The 18,152-nt window shown below is 54.7% G+C and overlaps 1 protein-coding gene across 1 annotated transcript; it reads left to right on the top strand.

The window, feature by feature from the left end:
* The first annotated feature begins 2,939 nt into the window (after positions 1–2,939).
* KNCN (kinocilin) lies at positions 2,940–7,015 on the top strand. Its single transcript, XM_052638074.1, has 4 exons — positions 2,940–3,090; positions 4,154–4,222; positions 4,893–4,967; positions 6,936–7,015. The coding sequence occupies exons 1-4, from the start codon at positions 2,940–2,942 to the stop codon at positions 7,013–7,015; spliced, it is 375 nt and encodes a 124-aa protein (XP_052494034.1).
* The last annotated feature ends 11,137 nt before the right edge of the window (positions 7,016–18,152 follow it).

Here is an 18,152-nt window from a genome sequence, read left to right on the forward strand (position 1 = left end):
TTTTCAGAGCTGGTACAGCCAAAATTGCTGCAGGAAAAAGTTAGCAAGTCTCCCATCTCTCCATCTGTAATCAGTCCTGGAGAAGGGAATGGCAAACCATTTCAGCATTCTTGCCTTGAGAACATTGTGAATAAATAGGAGAGGTCACAAATTTCCAGTGGCCTTTAGTGACGCTCCTGTCACGAGGGAACCATCCAGGACTTGGCCTGATTCTTCTGAACACAATGTCTCCCTCTGATGGTGGGGTTTTCAATTCATCCCACCTCAGAGAAGACAGTTTAGAAATGTGCTGGCCCCCTTCCCAACTGAGCGGGGAAGCTGGATGCCAGAATCCATCGTGGACTCGGGCTGTCCGTCCACCTCCCCGTGTCTCAGTGGCCCCACCTGTTCTGGAGAGGAGCTGGGAGGTTCCGTGATCTTGTCGCTAAGGATGGCTCTGTGTGTCTCTCCTCCACAGTCTCTGCTCTGCCTCTCTGCCCGGAGGGATTTACATTGTCAAAGAAAATCTCTAATTTAGAACTTGTCTCCAGTTTTTGTAGATCAGAGTGTTCTGGAATCAGAAAATCACAATGCACAGGCTCCCCTGACCCCCCTGCCATCCTCATCCCCATTCACCAGATGAGCAAGGCGAGGCCCACAGTGCGAGGTTCCCACCTCAGAGACGTGGAACCAGAGCGCTGTCTTGCTGATGGCGTGCACGCATCACCCTCAGCCTGACAACGGGAGACGAGCCAGACAGGCCTCGCCCAGCCAGTTATGAAAACCCTTAATGGGGGCCCAGGGCGTTGTATGAGGTGCTCGGATTCCCAAAGCTTGATGTCTCAGGAACACATATTCATGGACAATTATTTTGATGGCTCTCTCTAAAACTAGTCAGTGGGAGATCAATGACGTGTGACAGAGACAGGGCTGTCATTTGATGCCTAATTAGAAGAGTAATCAGACCTCATCCCGGCGAGAGGCACGGGGGATGCTGGCAGCTGCAGCTGTGGCTGGAGATGCCCACCCCCAGGGGCCTCCCCAAATGAGGGCCAGGAACATGGCTCAGGGGCCCCTCAGTGTCCTGTGGTCAACCCTCCTTTCTCCACACCTTTGAGTTCACACCTGCCCTGCCGAGGTCTCACTCCAGCTTCCTGGCGGGGCCTTCTCTCAGCTGAAGCTCAGTCAGATGACCTTGGTCTTCCCAGGCTTCTATCCCCACCAGGAAAGCCTCCAGTTAAAGACAGAGCTCCCATGGTGCCCGCGATCAATCCGAGATGGTTGTGCAGCTCTGAGACCTCCCTGAGCAATGTCCTTGTGTCCCGAAGCCCACGCCAGGTGCCCTCTAGCCATTTGGTGGTGCTCAGTCCCTGAACCTGCCCTCAAGGGGCTCACAGTCTACAGAAGAGACAGAGAATAGGGCCAGGCAGCCAGCACCTCAACATGGTGCCGTGACCACCCAGCTGCCGTCAGGAATGGCTCCTCAGAGCTGGGGCTGCCCAAGCAGGGTCCTGCAGGATGAGGGCTCTCCAGGCGGCGGGAGCCATGCATACACTCAGCAGAAGGGCCACAGAGGAGAAGGTGGACAGGGGCTGTGGAGGCAGGAGGAGGCCAGAGACCTTGGGTGTGGTCAGCTGGTAGACATGGAGGGGAGAGACAGGCGATCGAAAGAGAGGCCACTGGGGCTGGTGATGGGACCCCGGGAGCTGTGGTGATCCATAAAGGGCCAGAGAATGCAGCTAGTGCTGAGGGCTGGCCCAGGGTACGGGACAGGGCTGGGCCGGGCTGGGGTGGGTTACCGCTGCCCAATCTTCACTTGGTGGATCCTGCAAGTAGGTCAGACAGGCTGGACAGAGCTCAGCCTAGAGGTCAGGAGGCGCCAGCCTCGTGCCAATCTCCAGATCCCGGCTGCTGATAACCAGGCCCCTGCCAACCCCTCCTCCCAAACCTGGCCCCTAGCCTGCGTGTGTCCTCCCACCCTGACCCCACCACTGCTCCTTCCTGTTAGCCTCCCCACCAAGGACCCCAAGGGGAGCTGGAGGGGCTCCCCTTCTCAGCCCTCTGCAACTAAAAGGGAACCTACTTGAGGAGACGAGACCGTCCTCACCCTGCCTGGGGCCCAGAGAGGGCCAAGGTGGGGGTAAAGAGTGGACATGGAAGGACCCTCCCCCCTCCTCCTCCTGGCCCTGTCGCGGTTCCTGTCTGTCTCTTGAGCCTCATCCAGGTCTCCTTCCAGGTCCCCGTCTCCAAGTCCCCAAGCAGGGGCCTTGGGTTCACCTCCAACCAAAGGAGCAGCAGGGTGGGTCCTGAGCATGTGGCCAGGAGTCCTTCATATGGCTGCCGAGCCCCATATGAAGCCAGCGGCTCACCCGGCCCCTTCCAGGACCCACAGTGGAACCTGGGCTGACTGCCCTCATGGGCCTGTGGGCAGCAACTCACATTGCAACCTCATGAATAACTCAGCACCTCCTGCTGCCTACGTCTCTGAGGAAGCCTGGTCCCCTATACCCCCTCCCCCTTGCAACCATTGCTTTAAACTTTAATAGGCTAAAGCTCAGTGGCAGCCGATCAGGCTCCAGGGACCTGGAGCAGGATGTCCTGGGCAGGGGAACTCAGACTGCCCCGGGGCACAGGCCCAGCTCTCCAGAGCTCTGGCAGCCAAGGCCGGATGTGGTCAGGCAGGCATCCTGGGAGTGGCTTCCAGCTTCAGGGGCCCATAGGGAAGGAAGAGTAAGCTGGAGTGACCTGGGAGAGATCCTCGCTCAAGGTGGGGCCCCAGAGACTGTGGTGGGATAGGGTTGCATATAAACCCAAAGATTAGCAGCCCAGAATCTTACTGCCCAGAGACTCTCTTCCTGAAGGTGAAGCTCTAGCAAGGAGACATCCAAGAGGACCAAGACCTCCAGAGCTGTTTCAGGGACAGGCTCCACTGGTGGAGGCAGTGCCCTGGGTAGGCCTGCATGGACATCCCCATCAGCAGCAGAGACTTCCGCTGCCTGCAGCTGGCCTGCGTGGCCCTTGGCCTGGTGGCCGGCAGCATCATCATCGGCGTCTCCATCTCCAAAGCTGCAGCTGCCGTGGGCGGGATCTTTATTGGCGCTGCTGGTCTGGGTGAGAAGGTGCTGGGCTCAGAGAGGGAGCTGGGGTGGGGGGTGGGGAGAGGGGACCACGGCCAGGTGAACAAGAAATGGAGGGAAGAGCTGGGTCATCAGGAATCGGTTGGGGAGGATAGAAGTTGGAGGTGTGAGCAAGGCAGCCATCAGGGGTACAGGGAGGGAGAGGGAGGCTGGGGTGAGATTCCCATAGCACACTGCAGGGGTGAGGAGGCAGGAGCTGGTGAACCCTGCTCTCCGGCCACTCCCGCTCCGGCTCCCCAGTCCCAAGCCCTGGGCTCTTGACTTAGTGTTAGGACGCATAAGCTTGTTCCGGATGAGTTGGTGGGGGCTGGGTAGAAAAGGACAGAGTTCTCTGTGGGACCCACCTGGAGCCCCGACAGGATCCAGCTCAGACAAACGGTTTCCTTTTCTTTCCTGGAATGTTGCCACAGCAGATCTGTCTATCCAGGCATCTGTCTGTCTGTCCAGACCAGGCCCACTGATATCCCCACAGTGGTGCCAGGTACATCCCGCATCCCCTCCACCATCCTGGGCATGGGCAGAACCAGAAGCACCAGGTCAGTGGGCTCTGGTATCTGCACCTGTGAACTCAGGCCAGGGGCCAAACCCTTGGGAGTGACAGAGCAGGACCCATTCTTCCACTACCCTCTCCCCAGCTCACTGAGGGGCCTCCAGTCCTGCCCTTGGGAGCCCTAGGTGAGGGTGGGGAGTCAGAGCTGGGGGTGCCAATGGGCCCATTTCCAGCTGCGGAGGAAGAAACCAACCTGCCATCGCCTGGGCAGGGTGGAGCCAGGAGCCTGGGCCTTCACAGCCAGTAACCCCTTCCCCGAAAGGCACTGCTCTGCACCCCCTCCTGGGGCTCGGTGTTGGGGAATGCCCGCCACCAGCACACACACTCACAGGCTACATTGACACACCCATAGTCCCAACCCTGCCCACTCATGCTGCTCCCACGCACACCCATAGCCCAGCCCCAGGCTCACAGCCCCAGCTTCATACAGCTCGCCCTAAACAGGCTCCCTCCTCACCATGGAACCCCTCCATGTCTCTCTTCTTAGGGCTCCTCATCTTGGCCTACCCTTTCCTGAAGTCTCGTTTCAACCTGGACCACATCCTGCCCACTATAGGTGAGTCCTCTCCCCCATCCTCACTGCTGCCAAGAACTGCCTGGACCCTCTGTGTGTAAGTCTGCAGCCCCCTGTGCAGTGCAGCCAAGCCCACATGTGTGACTGTACTGGCTGCATGTGTTAGAGATGCTGTGTGTGTGTGCCTGGGTGTGTTGTGTAGGCATTGCTGTGACTGCACACAGACTCCAGCCTTCCACTAAGTCCCTGAACCAGCTCAGAGCACCTAGAACCCCCACCTCCCCTGATCAGTTTTCCTTCTTCCCCAAAGCCTCCAAGATCTCCAGATAACCCTACTTCATCCCTGAGCTTCCATAAAGACCCTCTAGCTCCCCTGAGACCTCAGGACCCTGGACAGCTCCCCACCTCATCTCAGCTCCCCACCTCATCTCAGCTCCCATCTCCATCAGCCCTATACATTCATCCCCAGTTCTCCCCAGGACCCCCACCTCCTTACATATCTGCTGTCTTCTCCTTCAAGGGCCCGTTTCTTCCACCTTTGTTCCCCTCCCCAAATCTGCGCAGATCATGTGGGAGACATACAGGAAGTAGAGGAGCACAGACAGCAGCCAGGATGGGGAGTAGAGAACCGGAAGGACTTCCCTTCCCACAGCTGGACTTGATCTGAGAATGGCTCAGTAACCACAGGGCTTGTGGTGCTCTCATCCTACAGGGAGCCTGAGAATCCACCCCCAGCCAGGGGCAGACCATGGGGAGGGAAGAGCCAGTGCCAATGGAAATAAAGAGGGTAAGTTCCAGAAATTCCGGAGTCTATCTTCCATCTTCCCCTCTGGGTACACAGCCCAGAGAAGCCACCTTGACGGAAGTGCAAAGAGGGCTTCTCCAGTCACAGGGAGCCAGAAGTGTTGCATAGCTCTTCCACAAGCTTAGTCAAAATGCGTCTTGCTCCCAGCGGAGCTCAGGCCCTCTGGTTCCCAAGGTTTCTCTGTCAGGCCCAGTATAGCACCACACTGCCCTCCCTCCCTCAGCCCAATGCCCAGTTATTTTCTCACTCTCCTCTCCCATAGTGGAATCCCACTCTCAGAGCTGGTACCTGAAACTGGGCATCTCCTTCCTCCTCTATCCTGCCACACTGGAAAATTCCAGGGCAAGAGTTTCTCAAAGGTGCCCCTGCCCCCAGTGTCTGCCGCCCATGGTGGGATGCTGAGCACTCAGCAAAAGGTTCCATCCCAGACACTGTTCCAGGCACTCTCCATACGTTGATTTTTTTCATTCTCAGAACAGCCATATGAGGCAGGTACTATAATTAGCCCCACTTTATATAATGGGGCAACTGAGGCCCAAACTGCCAACACCTCTTGGATCATTGAAAAAGCAAGATAGTTCCACTAAAACATCTACTTCTGCTTTATTGACTATGCCAAAGACTATGACTGTGTGGATCACAACAAACTGTGGAAAACTCTTAAAGAGATGGGAATACCAGACCACCTAACCTGCCTCCTGAGATATCTGTATGCAGGTCAAGAAGCAACAGTTAGAACTGGACATGGAACAACAGACTGGTTCCAAATTGTCAAAGGAGTACATCAAGGCTGTATATTGTCACTCTGCTTATTTAACTTATATGCAGAATACCTCATGCAAAATGCCTGGCTGGATGAAGCACAAACTGGAATCAAGATTGCCGGGAGAAAAATCAATAACCTCAGATATGCAGATGACACCACCCTTATGGCAGAAAGCGAAGAAGAACTAAAGAGCCTCTTGATAAAAGTGAAAGAGGAGAGTAAAAAAGTTGGCTTAAAGCTCAACATTCAAAAAACTAAGATCATGGCATCTGGTCCCATCACTTCATGGCAAATAGATTGCAAAACATTGGAAACAGTGAGAGACTTTATTTTGGGGGGCTCCAAAATCACTGCAGATGGTGACTCCAGCCATGAAATTAAAAGACACTTACTCCTTGGAGGGAAAGTTATGACCAACCTAGACAGCATATTAAAAAGCCAGAGACATTACTTTGCTGACAAAGGTCCATCTAGTCAAAGCCATTTTTTCCAGTGGTCACGTATGGATGTGAGAGTTGGACTATAAAGAAAGCTGAGTGCCAAAGAATTGATACTTTTGAACTGTGGTGTTGGAGAAGACTCTTGATAATCCCTTGGACTGTAAGAAGATCAAACCAGTCCATCCTAAAGGAAATCAGTCCTGAATATTCATTGGAAGGACTGATGTCGAAGCTGAAACTCCAATCCTTTGGCCACCTGATGCAAAGAACTGACTCATTGGAAAAGACCCTGATGCTGGGAAAGATTGAAGGCAGGAGGAGAAGGGGACAACAGAGGATGAGATGGCTGGATGGCATCACTGACTCGATGGCCATGAGTTTGAGCAAGCTCCAGGAGTTGGTGATGGACAGGGAAGCCTGGCGTGCTGCAGTCCATGGGGTCGCAAAGAGTCTGACATGACTGAGCAACTGAACTGAACTGACTGAGACCCAGGGAGGTTATGAGACTCAACTGGGAAGTGATGGGGCCAGAAACCAGGCGTCAGCCCCCAGTCCTGCCTCTAACTCCCACACCATGTTGCTGTCCTGTTGAAGGGCCACTCTGGCCATCCATGTCTCTTTAAACCAGGCTGCCCTCCAAGACTCCCTCCCTCCCCATTCTATCCCCTCTGACCCCAGGTCCCCCTGGGAGGCTCTGACCCAGGATCTGTCCACTCAGCCACCCTGTCCTGGTCTCTCCCACAGGAGCCCGTAGCAGCCTGTCCACCGTGAGCAGAACCCTGGAGAAGCTGAAGCCTGGGGGCCGGGGGACTGGGGAGGGCTGAGGCAGGGGCTGAGGGGTTGCCCCCTGCCCTGCGCTCTCTTCCCCCTGCTTCCCCAGTCTCAGAGCCTGGATCCGAACCTGAGAAGAACCAGCTCCTGGAGACGCCAGACTTGCATCCGCAAAAGCCAGTGGAAATGGATTCCTGTGATGGGCGGGGCTGGGACCAAGGTGTCTCTAGTTTCAGAAGGCTCTTGACCTGGATCTTCTCTCTGAACAGCAGCTCAGCTTTCTTCCCTTTCTGATCTACTGACTGGCTTCTCTGGAATGTGGGGCCCAGTGATGCCCCAGTCCCTTGCTCCAGCCTGGCCAGGGAAGTGAGCTACAAGCCCTCAGGAACCACAGCCGGGTTCTGAGCCCTCAGTCCCGAAGGCCTGGCCCTGGGCCTCAAGAATTCACTGGCTGGATGGAGGGGCCGGACCAGACTCTTCTGAATATCAGAAGCTCTGAACCACTCCTCAGGGACAGGCCCTGAGCAGCAGTGAACCAGACAAGGGGCAGAGCCTGGAAAAATGAAATGGCCACTGCCTTGACAGGGGCCTAGGAGGCAAGGCCTGGAGGCTTCAGGAGGAGGCAGCTCCTGAGCTGACCCCTGTGCTGAGACTCCTGGGGTCTGACTCCACTGTTTAAGGCTTTTCAAGATCTGACTGCAGAGAAGACCTCCAAGCCTTCCTCTCCTCCCCACCCTCTCACTGCTCCTGAGCAACCTAAATGCATCCGAGCTGCCAAGCCCTGGCGCTGCCAAGCCCTGGCCTGTGTTCTGGATGCCCCCTACTCGTGCCTCTTTGCCTATCAAACCTCCACCTCTGAAGGCCCGCTTCCAAGTGTCCCTCGACCACAGTGCCCTCCACGTCCTCTTCCACCAGCCTCTGTCTCCCTCTCTCGACATGCTCCAGGCAGGTTGAAATCTCCTTTTTCACGAAACAATTACTAATTTTGTGTAAACCTACTGCCTATTGCCCTTCTCCAGTTAGCATAAGCGTAGACAGTAAACGCTCAATAAATGTTGCGGCTGCTACTGCTGCTAAGTCACTTCAGTCGTGTCCGACTCTGTGAGACCCCATAGACGGCAGCCCACCAGGCTCCCCCGTCCCTGGGATTCTCCAGGCAAGAACACTGGACTGGGTCGCCATTTCCTTCTCCAAAGCATGAAAGTGAGAAGTGAAAGTGAAGTCGCTCAGTCATGTCCGACTCCTAGCCCCACTGACTGCAGCCTACCAGGCTCCTCCGCCCATGGGAGTTTCCAGGCAAGAGTACTGGAATGGGTTGCCATTGCCTTCTCTGTAAATGTTAAATGGCTTCAATTTGATGGAGAAACAATTCTCTAGGCTATCCCTGGAAAGCCACTTCAGGCTCCACGTATTCATAGGGTTTGGGGCCAGGCAGACCTGACCAGTGTGCGACTGTGCAGAAAACACTGCTCCTCCCTCCCCACTGCTCCTCACATGCCTGTGCCCTCAAGGTGACCTCTGTGCAGACTTCTGCTCCATGTGGCTCCTGTCCTGGTTGGTGAGCAGAAGACAAGCTATGAGGAGTCTCATTCTCCAAGGATCACTGCAGATGACGCCTCCTCTTGGAAGCCTCCCCTGATTCTCTGTGCTCCATCACAGCCCACAGCACTCTAAGTGGCCTCTATTTCCCCCCTTCATGAAAGTAGGAAGCTGACAGCCAACACATGGAAAGTTCCCAGTGGATGTTGGAAAATCACACCATAAGTAGGAAAGACCATTCAATTGTACAGATGGAAAAGTTGAGGCTCTGCAGGAAAAGGAATCGGGTCCCACAGTGAGAGACTGTGGAGCCAGGCCTCGCATTCAGGCTCCTTCTCTCTACCTGCCCAAAGCACTACCCTTTGCTACTACTCTCTGCACAGGCCCCAGCGATCAGTGCTCTGACCACAGTGGGATAGAGCTCCATGGATAGAATCAGTTGCCCAAATGCTGGTGGGCTGGGGAGTGTTTGGTTCCTCCAGCCCAAGGGAAGTCAACAGTCCCCTCCTTCCATTTCCCCGCTTTTCACGTCCCTCCTGCCTGCTCCCTGCCCCTTCTCCTTCCCCTCAACATCATCATCATGAACAATAAATCAGGTCTGGTTTCCTTGATCAATAAGGAAACCCTCCCTCTGGTCCATCTTCAGTCTTCACCAGCAGCGCCCCAAAGAGATGTGCAGGGGTGGATAGGGTAGAATTGGGGAAGGGGGAGCCTGAGCCATGGGGATTGTGGTCCCCACCTCGCCCACCATCAACCCTTCCCAGCCATATATCCCCCACGCTGGCCTATGGTATCCCAGATGCCTGCCAGAGCAGTGCCGGGGATCAGAGTGCAATAAATTAAGAAATGAACACATGAAAAGGCAGAGCTACGTCCTTTGAGGAAGTACTGTGTGGGGGCTCAAAGGACCCTTGAAGCTCTGGGAATTCTCCAGGCCTGGGCTTGTTTCTTCTCTCTCCCTGCCAGGGGCTTCCTGAGTCCTCCCTTCCCTCCAGTCTAGGTGAGTGTCTGCATACCTCCTTCCCAACTGCATCTCTACCCACTCCCCACCCCTGACCTCCCCGACCTCCTCAACCTGGTCACTGGGAGAGGCCATGTGGAGTCACTGCCTTCTCCCCATGCATGCTTTGGAAGGAGGTGAGGTTGGGCCTAGCAGGCAGGGATGGTGTGGTGGCAGTGTGAGGGGAAGTGCCCCCTCCCCTCTGAGCAGATCCAGAACCCTCCATTCAGCATGGGAGTGAGGGGACAGAGACAGGTCTTTGGACCCAGCTCTTTCAGCAGTCTATTCAATAAATGAAATTAATTCTGTCCAGTAGCCTCACTCTGACCTCAGCTGTGGCTGTGCTGGCCAGTCTCGGACTGAGTGCTGAGAATATACCAAAGGTGGGGGGTGCTGGGTCCAGGGAGCCCCCTGGAAGTCACATCCCCACTGGGTCAACCCGGAGGACTGGAGTCTGTGCCTGTGATAAGACTCACATCCTGGTTCTGCACACCTCCTCACTGGGTGAGGGGCAGAGGGGGTGAACCAGAGACTGAGCCTGGGGCCACAGTTTCTTCATCCTCATATGGAAGGGGAGTGGTCCGTCCCAGACCACTATCAGGAGGAAGGTTGCGTGGCAGGTGATTCACAACAGGGCGGATTTGTGAATGGATAAGTGAATGAATGAAGAGGGGGTTGGAGATGCTCCTCCAGCTGAACTCCCCAGATCCTGGAAAATCAGCACCTGAGACTCCCACAGTCCTTTCCAACACAGTCCAGCCGGGAGGTGCTGGTGCCCAGCACTCCCTCCTCCCACTCCCTCCTCCACCCTCCTCAACCCTTACAAATCCCACCAGGAGCTGTATAAGGGGCTCATGACCACACCTCTTTCTACGGTGCAGGATTGGTGGAGGGTGATTGGAGAAAGGGTGCTGAAAATAAGACTCATGTCTGGAAAAATCTTCCTGCTCCCACAGTTCCACCCTCCTCCCTCGCCCAGGGTGGGGAATCTCCCGCAGACTAAAGACAGAGTCAGTGCGACCTACACCCCTCACTCCGGAGTGAACGGCAAGGTATCCATCCCGAACTCAGACTCCAGAAGTCCAGACTGGGGAGCGTGTGGGCGGCTGGGAGTTCACTGCCAGGCGCTTGAAAAGCGTGAAACCTAGAAACCGGGAAGGGAGAAGGGCGGCGCGGAGCTGGAGCCAGAGAGGAGAGGAGACTTGGTGCGAATGATGATCCGTGGGGGCTCAAAGGGAGCAGAGGAGCCGCAACGTCGCTGAGAGGGGCGCTCAGAACCTGCGCAGCCCGCAGCCTGCCACTGGCCCCTCCCAGTCCCTGGGGGCTGCTTCCTGGCGCCTTCATTCCCCCGCCCACCCGCTAAGGCCGGGATCTGCAAGCAGTCAACCAGGTGAGTGAGGGGGACCAGCGGCCACTGCCCTACCCAGCCCCATCAAGTGGGCGCCCCGTGGCTGCCCTGCTCCCTAAGGATCCTTCCTCCCTTGAGGGGCCCCAGGCAGAACCCACCGAGAAGTGTTCGCTGAACTGGCTCAGGCAAGTGCGAGCTACAGGTGTTGGGGGAGGCTGGAGAGAAGGCAAGAGGAGGGCAGGAGAGGGGAGAAGATGAGGAGGTAGCTTTAGAACTAGAGGGGGTATTCCATCCAGTCCTAAACCCCAGAGGAATTGAGTAGCAGCAGACAAGAGGGCAGGGACCTGTGCCTCGAGCGCAGTCCTCTGAAAAGAGATGAGAACCACAGAGAGGGGAGACGGGAGAGGGGAACGCACAGCATGCAGCGGCTGCCTTGGGCCCCTCTGCTCTACCCTAAACCCTCCTACTCCTACTCGGTAAGTATCTGCCCTAGAGTCCACCTCCAGGCCCCACCCCGCTGCCCACCGCACCCTCTCAAGAAGGTAAGGAGGGAATCAGGGAGAAGTGGGCACAGAGCAACCTCCAAAGCAGGAGACAGATAAAGGCAGGTGACAGTGGCCCCTCTGACCTTAACCATGTGTTTAACCAACATTCCCTGAGCACCTGGGGAGACCAGGGGGATGTGGCAGTGAAGAAGGAGGATATAACTCTGATCCTCAAGGTAGACCAGTAGGGGAATGTGGACCTGGACACAGGAGTTCCCCATCACCGAGGCAAAGGAAGGCTTCCTGGAGGAAGTGATGTCCCAGATGCGCTCTGAACTGGAGTCAGCCAGGTAAAGCAGCAGAAGCAGCGTGGTCACCCGACCACAGCTGGTGAGTTCAGCTCCACTCCAGCAAAATCAAGAGGGTGGCCTAGAGGGAGCCACGGCTGGGAAAGCCCAGGAGGGGTTCCCTTGGGAGTCGGAGGGGGCAGAGAGCTGCATGGGGTAGCAGTGAGACTAGAGAGGAAGAGATGGGCTCTAGAGACCCCTGGAGGGAAGCACCTGCAGGGCTGGTGTCAGACAAGAGGGGACTGTGTGGAGGACAATCCAGGGGAGGAGGAGCAAGGATGAAGCTGGGTCTCTGGCTGTCAGTCTAGGCTTTGTGGGAGAGGATGAAGTTTAAGAGGCCTGTTTCCAGGAGGAGGAGAATGTTTCCAGGGAGGAGGGTTCAGCGGGTCCAGAGCTGTGGAGAGGTCACGAACAATCTTCACTGGATTCAGCAACGAGGAGGCAGCTGGTGGCCTTGGAGCCAGCAGTCAAGGGTGGTGGCACAGAAGCCATATGGGAGTGGATTGATCTTTGAGAAGGAGGTAAAGTGGGGGTGTAGCCAGTGCTCTCAAGAAGGGGGGGCGAGGTTAAATGGAGGCAGATGTGGGGGAGATGGGGGCTTTGTTAGGTTTCAAGAGGGAGAGGCTTGAGTGCCTCCAAGAGGAGATGCAGGCGTGGCGAGGGGGTGATGCAGAGGAGAAGCCAAGGCACTAGGGGGGTGCAGGGTGAGGCAGTTGTGCAAAGGATGCCGAAGCCCCTCAGGGATTTGCCCTGACGAGGAAGGGGGATGTCACCCCTGGGAGCCTTGAGGGCTGCCAGAGTCAAACCAAAGACAGGGATGCACAAAGGCCCTGCTGCCTAGGAGCTGATTTTCTTTTCACCTACGAAGCTTCGCAGTTTGGGCACAAATGTGGAGGAGGCAGAAAGATGGACCCATGCAGAGTTGAGGCATCTCTGGCAGCTTTGACAGAAGGACAAAGGACCAAGTTGCAAGACACAGTAAACTGCAAGAGGGTAAGCAAAGTGAGGCAGTGTGGGTTCTCAGGTGGATGCAGAGAGAAGCAGAGACAAGAAGCTCAGGCAGAAGAAGCAGAGCTCCAGGATGGCCTCAGATCAGAGCACAGTTACAGCTGGAGGCTGTGCAGTCATGGTGAGGAGCAGAGGTATAGAAAACACACAGCCTAAGGTTTCTTTAGTGTAATTTTATTTATTATTTCTGGCTGTGCTGGGTTGTCCTTGCTGCGCAGGCTTTCTCTAGGTGCAATGTGTAGGCTTCTCCTTGCTGCAGCCTCTCTTGTCGTGGAGCCCAGGGCTTCAGTAGTTTTGGTGTGGGCTCTGGAGCTCAATAGCTGGCGCATGGGCTTGGCTGCTCTGGGGCATGTGGGATCTTCCTGGATCAGGGCTCAAACCTGTTTCTCCTGCAGTGGCAAGCAGATTCTTTGAGCCACCAAAGAAGCCCCACACAGCCTAGGTTTGAGTCCCAGCACTGCCACTCATTATCACCATGTCTGTGACCTTGGGCAAGTGACTCAACCCCTCTGAGCTTCTTTGTCCCCATCCAAAGCTGAAGATGGCAATAGCATCTATCTATAGGGTTGTCATAGGAGAAGGAAATGGCAGCCCACTCCAGTGTTCCTGCCAGGAGAATCCCAGGGACAGGGGAGCCTGGTGGGCTGCCGTCTATGGGGTCGCACAGAGTCGGACATGACTAAAGTGACTTAGCATAAGGTTGTCTTAGGGCTTAAATGAGTTAGTGATGTAAAAGGCCTGGCATGCTGCAGTCCAGGGGGCTGCAAAGAGCTGGACATGACCGGGCAACTGTACAGCAACAACAATATAAAGACTTAAACCAGTGTTTGGCACGTAGCAGCGCTGTACAGGTGTTTCTATAGTGGTAGCAACACAGCTTAGTCAAGAGTGGGATGGCTGGGTTTCTCAGAGGTGAAAGGGTTTCAGGGAGATGACAAGGGTGATGAGGGGAAGGGTGGCTGGGGCGGAAGGGAGGAATTGGGAATTGCAGAGGAGGAGCCAAGGCACTAGGGGGGTGCAGGGTGAGGCAGTTGTGCAAAGGATGCCGAAGCCCCTCAGGGATTTGCCCTGGAGGAGCAAGCGTACATCCCAAAGCCTTGGAAGGAGGTGGGCAGGAAGGGCAGTCCTCTGCAGACAGTCTGCCATCCATCTCCGTGCTTCCGGGCAGACAGGTCTCCAGAGGTGCCTCTGCTGGGCAGCAGCTTCCTCTCACCAGATAGGCAGGCAATGGAGAGTGTCTGGCTGGCTGGCTATGTACTGGCCTGTGTCTTCAGCTCTCAGTGTGTAATGCACCTGTGTGTGTGTTTCTGGGTATATCCAGCCACTGAGTGTACACATCTGATGCATGTGTGTATATGTGTGCACAAGCACTCAGGGATGAGGATCAAGGGCCGCAGGTGTCTGACACAGGAGCTGGGAAGCCACACCTCCAGACTTCATTCTCTCCGTTCTCTTGTTTCCAGAGAATCAGTGTGAGCCTCTGTGTTTGTGTGTGTGTGTGTGTGTGTGTGTGTGTGTGTGTCCATGCACACATGAGTCTATTGCCTGGACAGGGTGTACGGGAGCTCTAGGATTGGCTAGGGTGGGGGTGGTGACAACTTTGGGGGCTCCCAGGAGGCAGATTTCAGTTGGCAGAAGCTGAGAATTTTCAGGGTAGTGAATAAGCCGGCAATGAGTAATGGTGATGTGGGAGGTTCCCTGAGAAACAGAAGGGTTCACAGTGAGGGATTCAGACTGAGCAAATGAGGCACTTGGTTTCACATGGAGGACAGCGGGCGTGGTCCAGCGCCTGCTGCTTTGACCAAAGCCCCAGCCCCCTCACCCTCGCCCGGAAGCTCTGGGGCCCTTGCAGCAGGAACCTGGGACCAGGAGACCTGGCAGCTGCCCCCAGTTAAGCAACTGCTCTAGAACAACACAGACATCCCAGATTCAGGGACTGGGTGGGGCAGGCTGACCTGAAGCGGTTTCAGCAGAGCCCCCCGCCCTAGGAGCTCTGCATCCACCTAACAGAGGACCACCCTCCTTAGGCCCCAAGCTTGTTGGCTGGATAGTAATAATCAATTGCTAATTTTTAAAATAATCAAACACCTCTATACCTTCCAGTAAGCAGAAAGTCTGCTGTAGCAAAACAACATGACTTTCAACCTGACAGCTGCGTTCGAGTCCCAGTTTTACCTATTACAACTGAGTAAACCATGTTCTTCTCTCCCAGCCTCAGTTTCTCACTGGGTGAACTGGGTTCAGGACTGCAACAGCTCACAGGGTCACGGTAGTGTTGGTCGCTTAGTCGCTCAGTCGTGTCCAACTCTTAGTGACCCCATGGACTGTGGCCCACCAGGCTCCTCTGTCCGTGGAATTCTCCAGGATAAAACACTGGAGTGGGCTGCCACTCCCTTCTCCAAGTGTTCTTCCCAACTCAGGGCTTGAACCCTGTATTTCGGGCTGATTCTTTACCATCCGAGCCACCAGGGAAGCCCCACAGGGTCATAGTAACGATTAAACATGTTAGTGCTGGGAAAAGGCTTAGCACAGAGTCACTATTCAATGTGAGTACCCCTCCTCCAAAATTAGAACCCCCTGCCAAGCCCACCCCCGAATCAAGCAGTCAAGCAGCAGGTTACTTCTGCAGGGCAGGGTAGCGGGAATGACTTAATCACATCCCAAAGCAAAGAATAGCCATATTTCAGATGGATATACCATTTTTTGAGATCTTTTAATATGTTGGCAGCAATTTCTGAATAGGTTTCATGCCCACCCTCACAAACCACTAGCAGCAGGAGGATGGATTCAGAGACAATCACCTGGTTCAACCTTTCCCTTTACATTCAGCAGCGGAAACCCAGAGAGGGGCCCTGGCCCGCCCACACTGCCCCACCAGACCAAAGTCAAGAACCCTGGTCATCTGAGACACAGTCCCTCGTGTCTGCCTCTGCCCCAAATAGCGTTTATGGCCTGGACTCCCAAATAGAGTCCACACGGTCTCCCAGGCCGAGGTAAGGCGGGGGGCAGTCTGGCTGCCTAACCAGGGTCAGGCACAGTGACCAGCAGGGGTCAGAGCCCTGACTTTGTGGGAAAAGGCCAGGGTCTGGTCTGGCTTGGCCACAGGCTCCCTCCAAGACCTTCCTCACTCCAAACTTCAGTGTCACCACTGTGTAGATGATGGAATTGAACAAGGTGATTTCTACAGGTTCAGCAGTTTGGGTGCTCACTAAAATTCAAGATTCAGAGCAATGACCTTCCCTCCTGCTCAGGCAATGGGGTTGAGGACTGGACTCAGGATGAAACAGAGTTTGAAGAGATATTTGAAGAGATAGCAATGGTGCAAACTTGGAGGATCCTGCTTCTGAATTTAAAGACTCCATAGAGAAGGGAATGGTAACCCACTCCAGTATTCTTGACTAAAAAATAGTGTGGACAGAGGAGCCTAGCAGGCTATATAATCCATGGGGCCACAAAGAGTCAGACACGACTGAGCAACTGAGCACAATCCTAGAAGTGATGATTGTGACAATCACACATTGGCCAGGAAATCACAAATTAGCCAAGAAATGCAATCATAACATGTGTTCAGAGGGGAGAGTACCAGAACGATTTAGTGGATAGCACCAGTGACACCCACAGTGGAAGCCAGAGCACCCACTGCAAAACAGCATCCAACAGCCCCACCTGGAGGGCTACAATCCACCAGACAGAATGGGTAGTGCAGATGCGACTGCAACAGCCAAACAACTGCAGCGCCTCCCTTGTGTGCCCCAGATCCCAATTAGCCAGGGTGGAGGCAGCTTCAGGGAGCTTCCCTGGGGGCTCAGACGGTAAAGAATCCGCCTGCAATACAGGAGACCTGGGTTCAATTCTTGGTTGAAAGAAGATCCCCTGGAGGAGGGCATGGCAACCCACTCCAGTATTCCTGCCTGGAGAATCCCCATGGTCAGAGGAGCCTGGCGGGCTAGAGTCCACAGGGTCGCAAAGAGTTGGACAGGACTGAGCACCTAAGCACAGCACAGCACAGGCAACTTCAGGAATCAGCCCAACACCCATCTGCCCTTAGCCTGTTCTCTGCCTAGGGTGGAGACTCTGGGAGTAGTCTGTCTTCCAGAGTTAGTGCTGCCTCCTAGGAGCAGATAAGAATCACTCCTAGGCCATTAGCCCCTGGAAGCTCAGCTCTTGGGCAGGTATTCGCTTTAGTTCAACTGAGCCATGAAATTAAAAGACACTTACTCCTTGGAAGGAAATTTATGACCAACCTAGACAGCATGCTAAAAAGCAGAGACATTACTTTGCCAGCAAAGGTCCATCTAGTCAAGGCAATGGTTTTTCCAGTGGTCATGTATGGATATCAGAGTTGGACTATAATGAAAGCTGAGTGCTGAAGAATTGATGCTTTTGAACTGTGGTGTTGGAGAAGACTCTTAAGAGTCCTTTGGACTGCAAGGAGATCCAACCAGTCCATCCTAAAGGAGAGCAGTCCTGGGTGTTCATTGGAAGGACTGATGTTGAAACTGAAACTCCGATACTTTTTTGGCCACCTGATCTGAAAAGTTGACTCATTTGAAAAGACCCTGATGCTGGGAAAGATTGAGGGCAGGAGAAGGGGACGACAGAGGCTGAGATGGTTGGATGGCATCACCGACTCAATGGACATGGGTTTGGTTGGACTCTGGGAGTTGGTGATGGACAGGGAGGCCAGGCGTGCTGCAGTTCATGGGGTCTCAAAGAGTCAGACACTACTGAGTGACCGAACTGAACTGAGTGTACTAAGCCAAGGAAGGAGCAAAGTGAGTTTACCTTCCTTAGTTCAGTTCAGTTCAGTTCAGTCACTCAGTCGTGTCCAACTCTTTGTGACCCCATGAATCGCAGCACGCCAGGCCTCCCTGTCCATCACCATCTCCCGGAGTTCACTCAGGCTCACGTCCATCGAGTCCGTGATGCCAGCCAGCCATCTCATCCTGGGTTGTCCCCTTCTCCTCCTGCCCCCAATCCCTCCCAGCATCAGAGTCTTTTCCAAGGAGTCAACTCTTTGCATGAGGTGGCCAAAGTACTAGAGCTTCAGCTTTAGCATCAGTCCTTCCAAAGAAATCCCAGGGTTGATCTTCTTCAGAATGGACTGGTTGGATCTCCTTGCAGTCCAAGGGACCCTCAAGAGTCTTCTCCAACACCACAGTTCAAAAGCATCAATTCTTTAGCGCTCAGCCTTCTTCACAGTCCAACTCTCACATCCATACATGACCACAGGAAAAACCATAGCCTTGACTAGACAGACCTTAGTCGGCAAAGTAAGGTCTCTGCTTTTGAATATGCTATCTAGGTTGGTCATAACTTTTCTTCCAAGGAGTAAGCGTCTTTTAATTTCATGGCTGCAGTCACCATCTCCAGTGATTTTGGAGCCCCAAAAAATAAAGTCTGACACTGTTTCTACTGTTTCCCCATCTATTTCCCATGAAGTGATGGGACCGGATGCCACGA

The sequence above is a fragment of the Budorcas taxicolor genome, chromosome 3, assembly GCF_023091745.1.
Source record: "Budorcas taxicolor isolate Tak-1 chromosome 3, Takin1.1, whole genome shotgun sequence".
NCBI lineage: Eukaryota > Metazoa > Chordata > Mammalia > Artiodactyla > Bovidae > Budorcas > Budorcas taxicolor.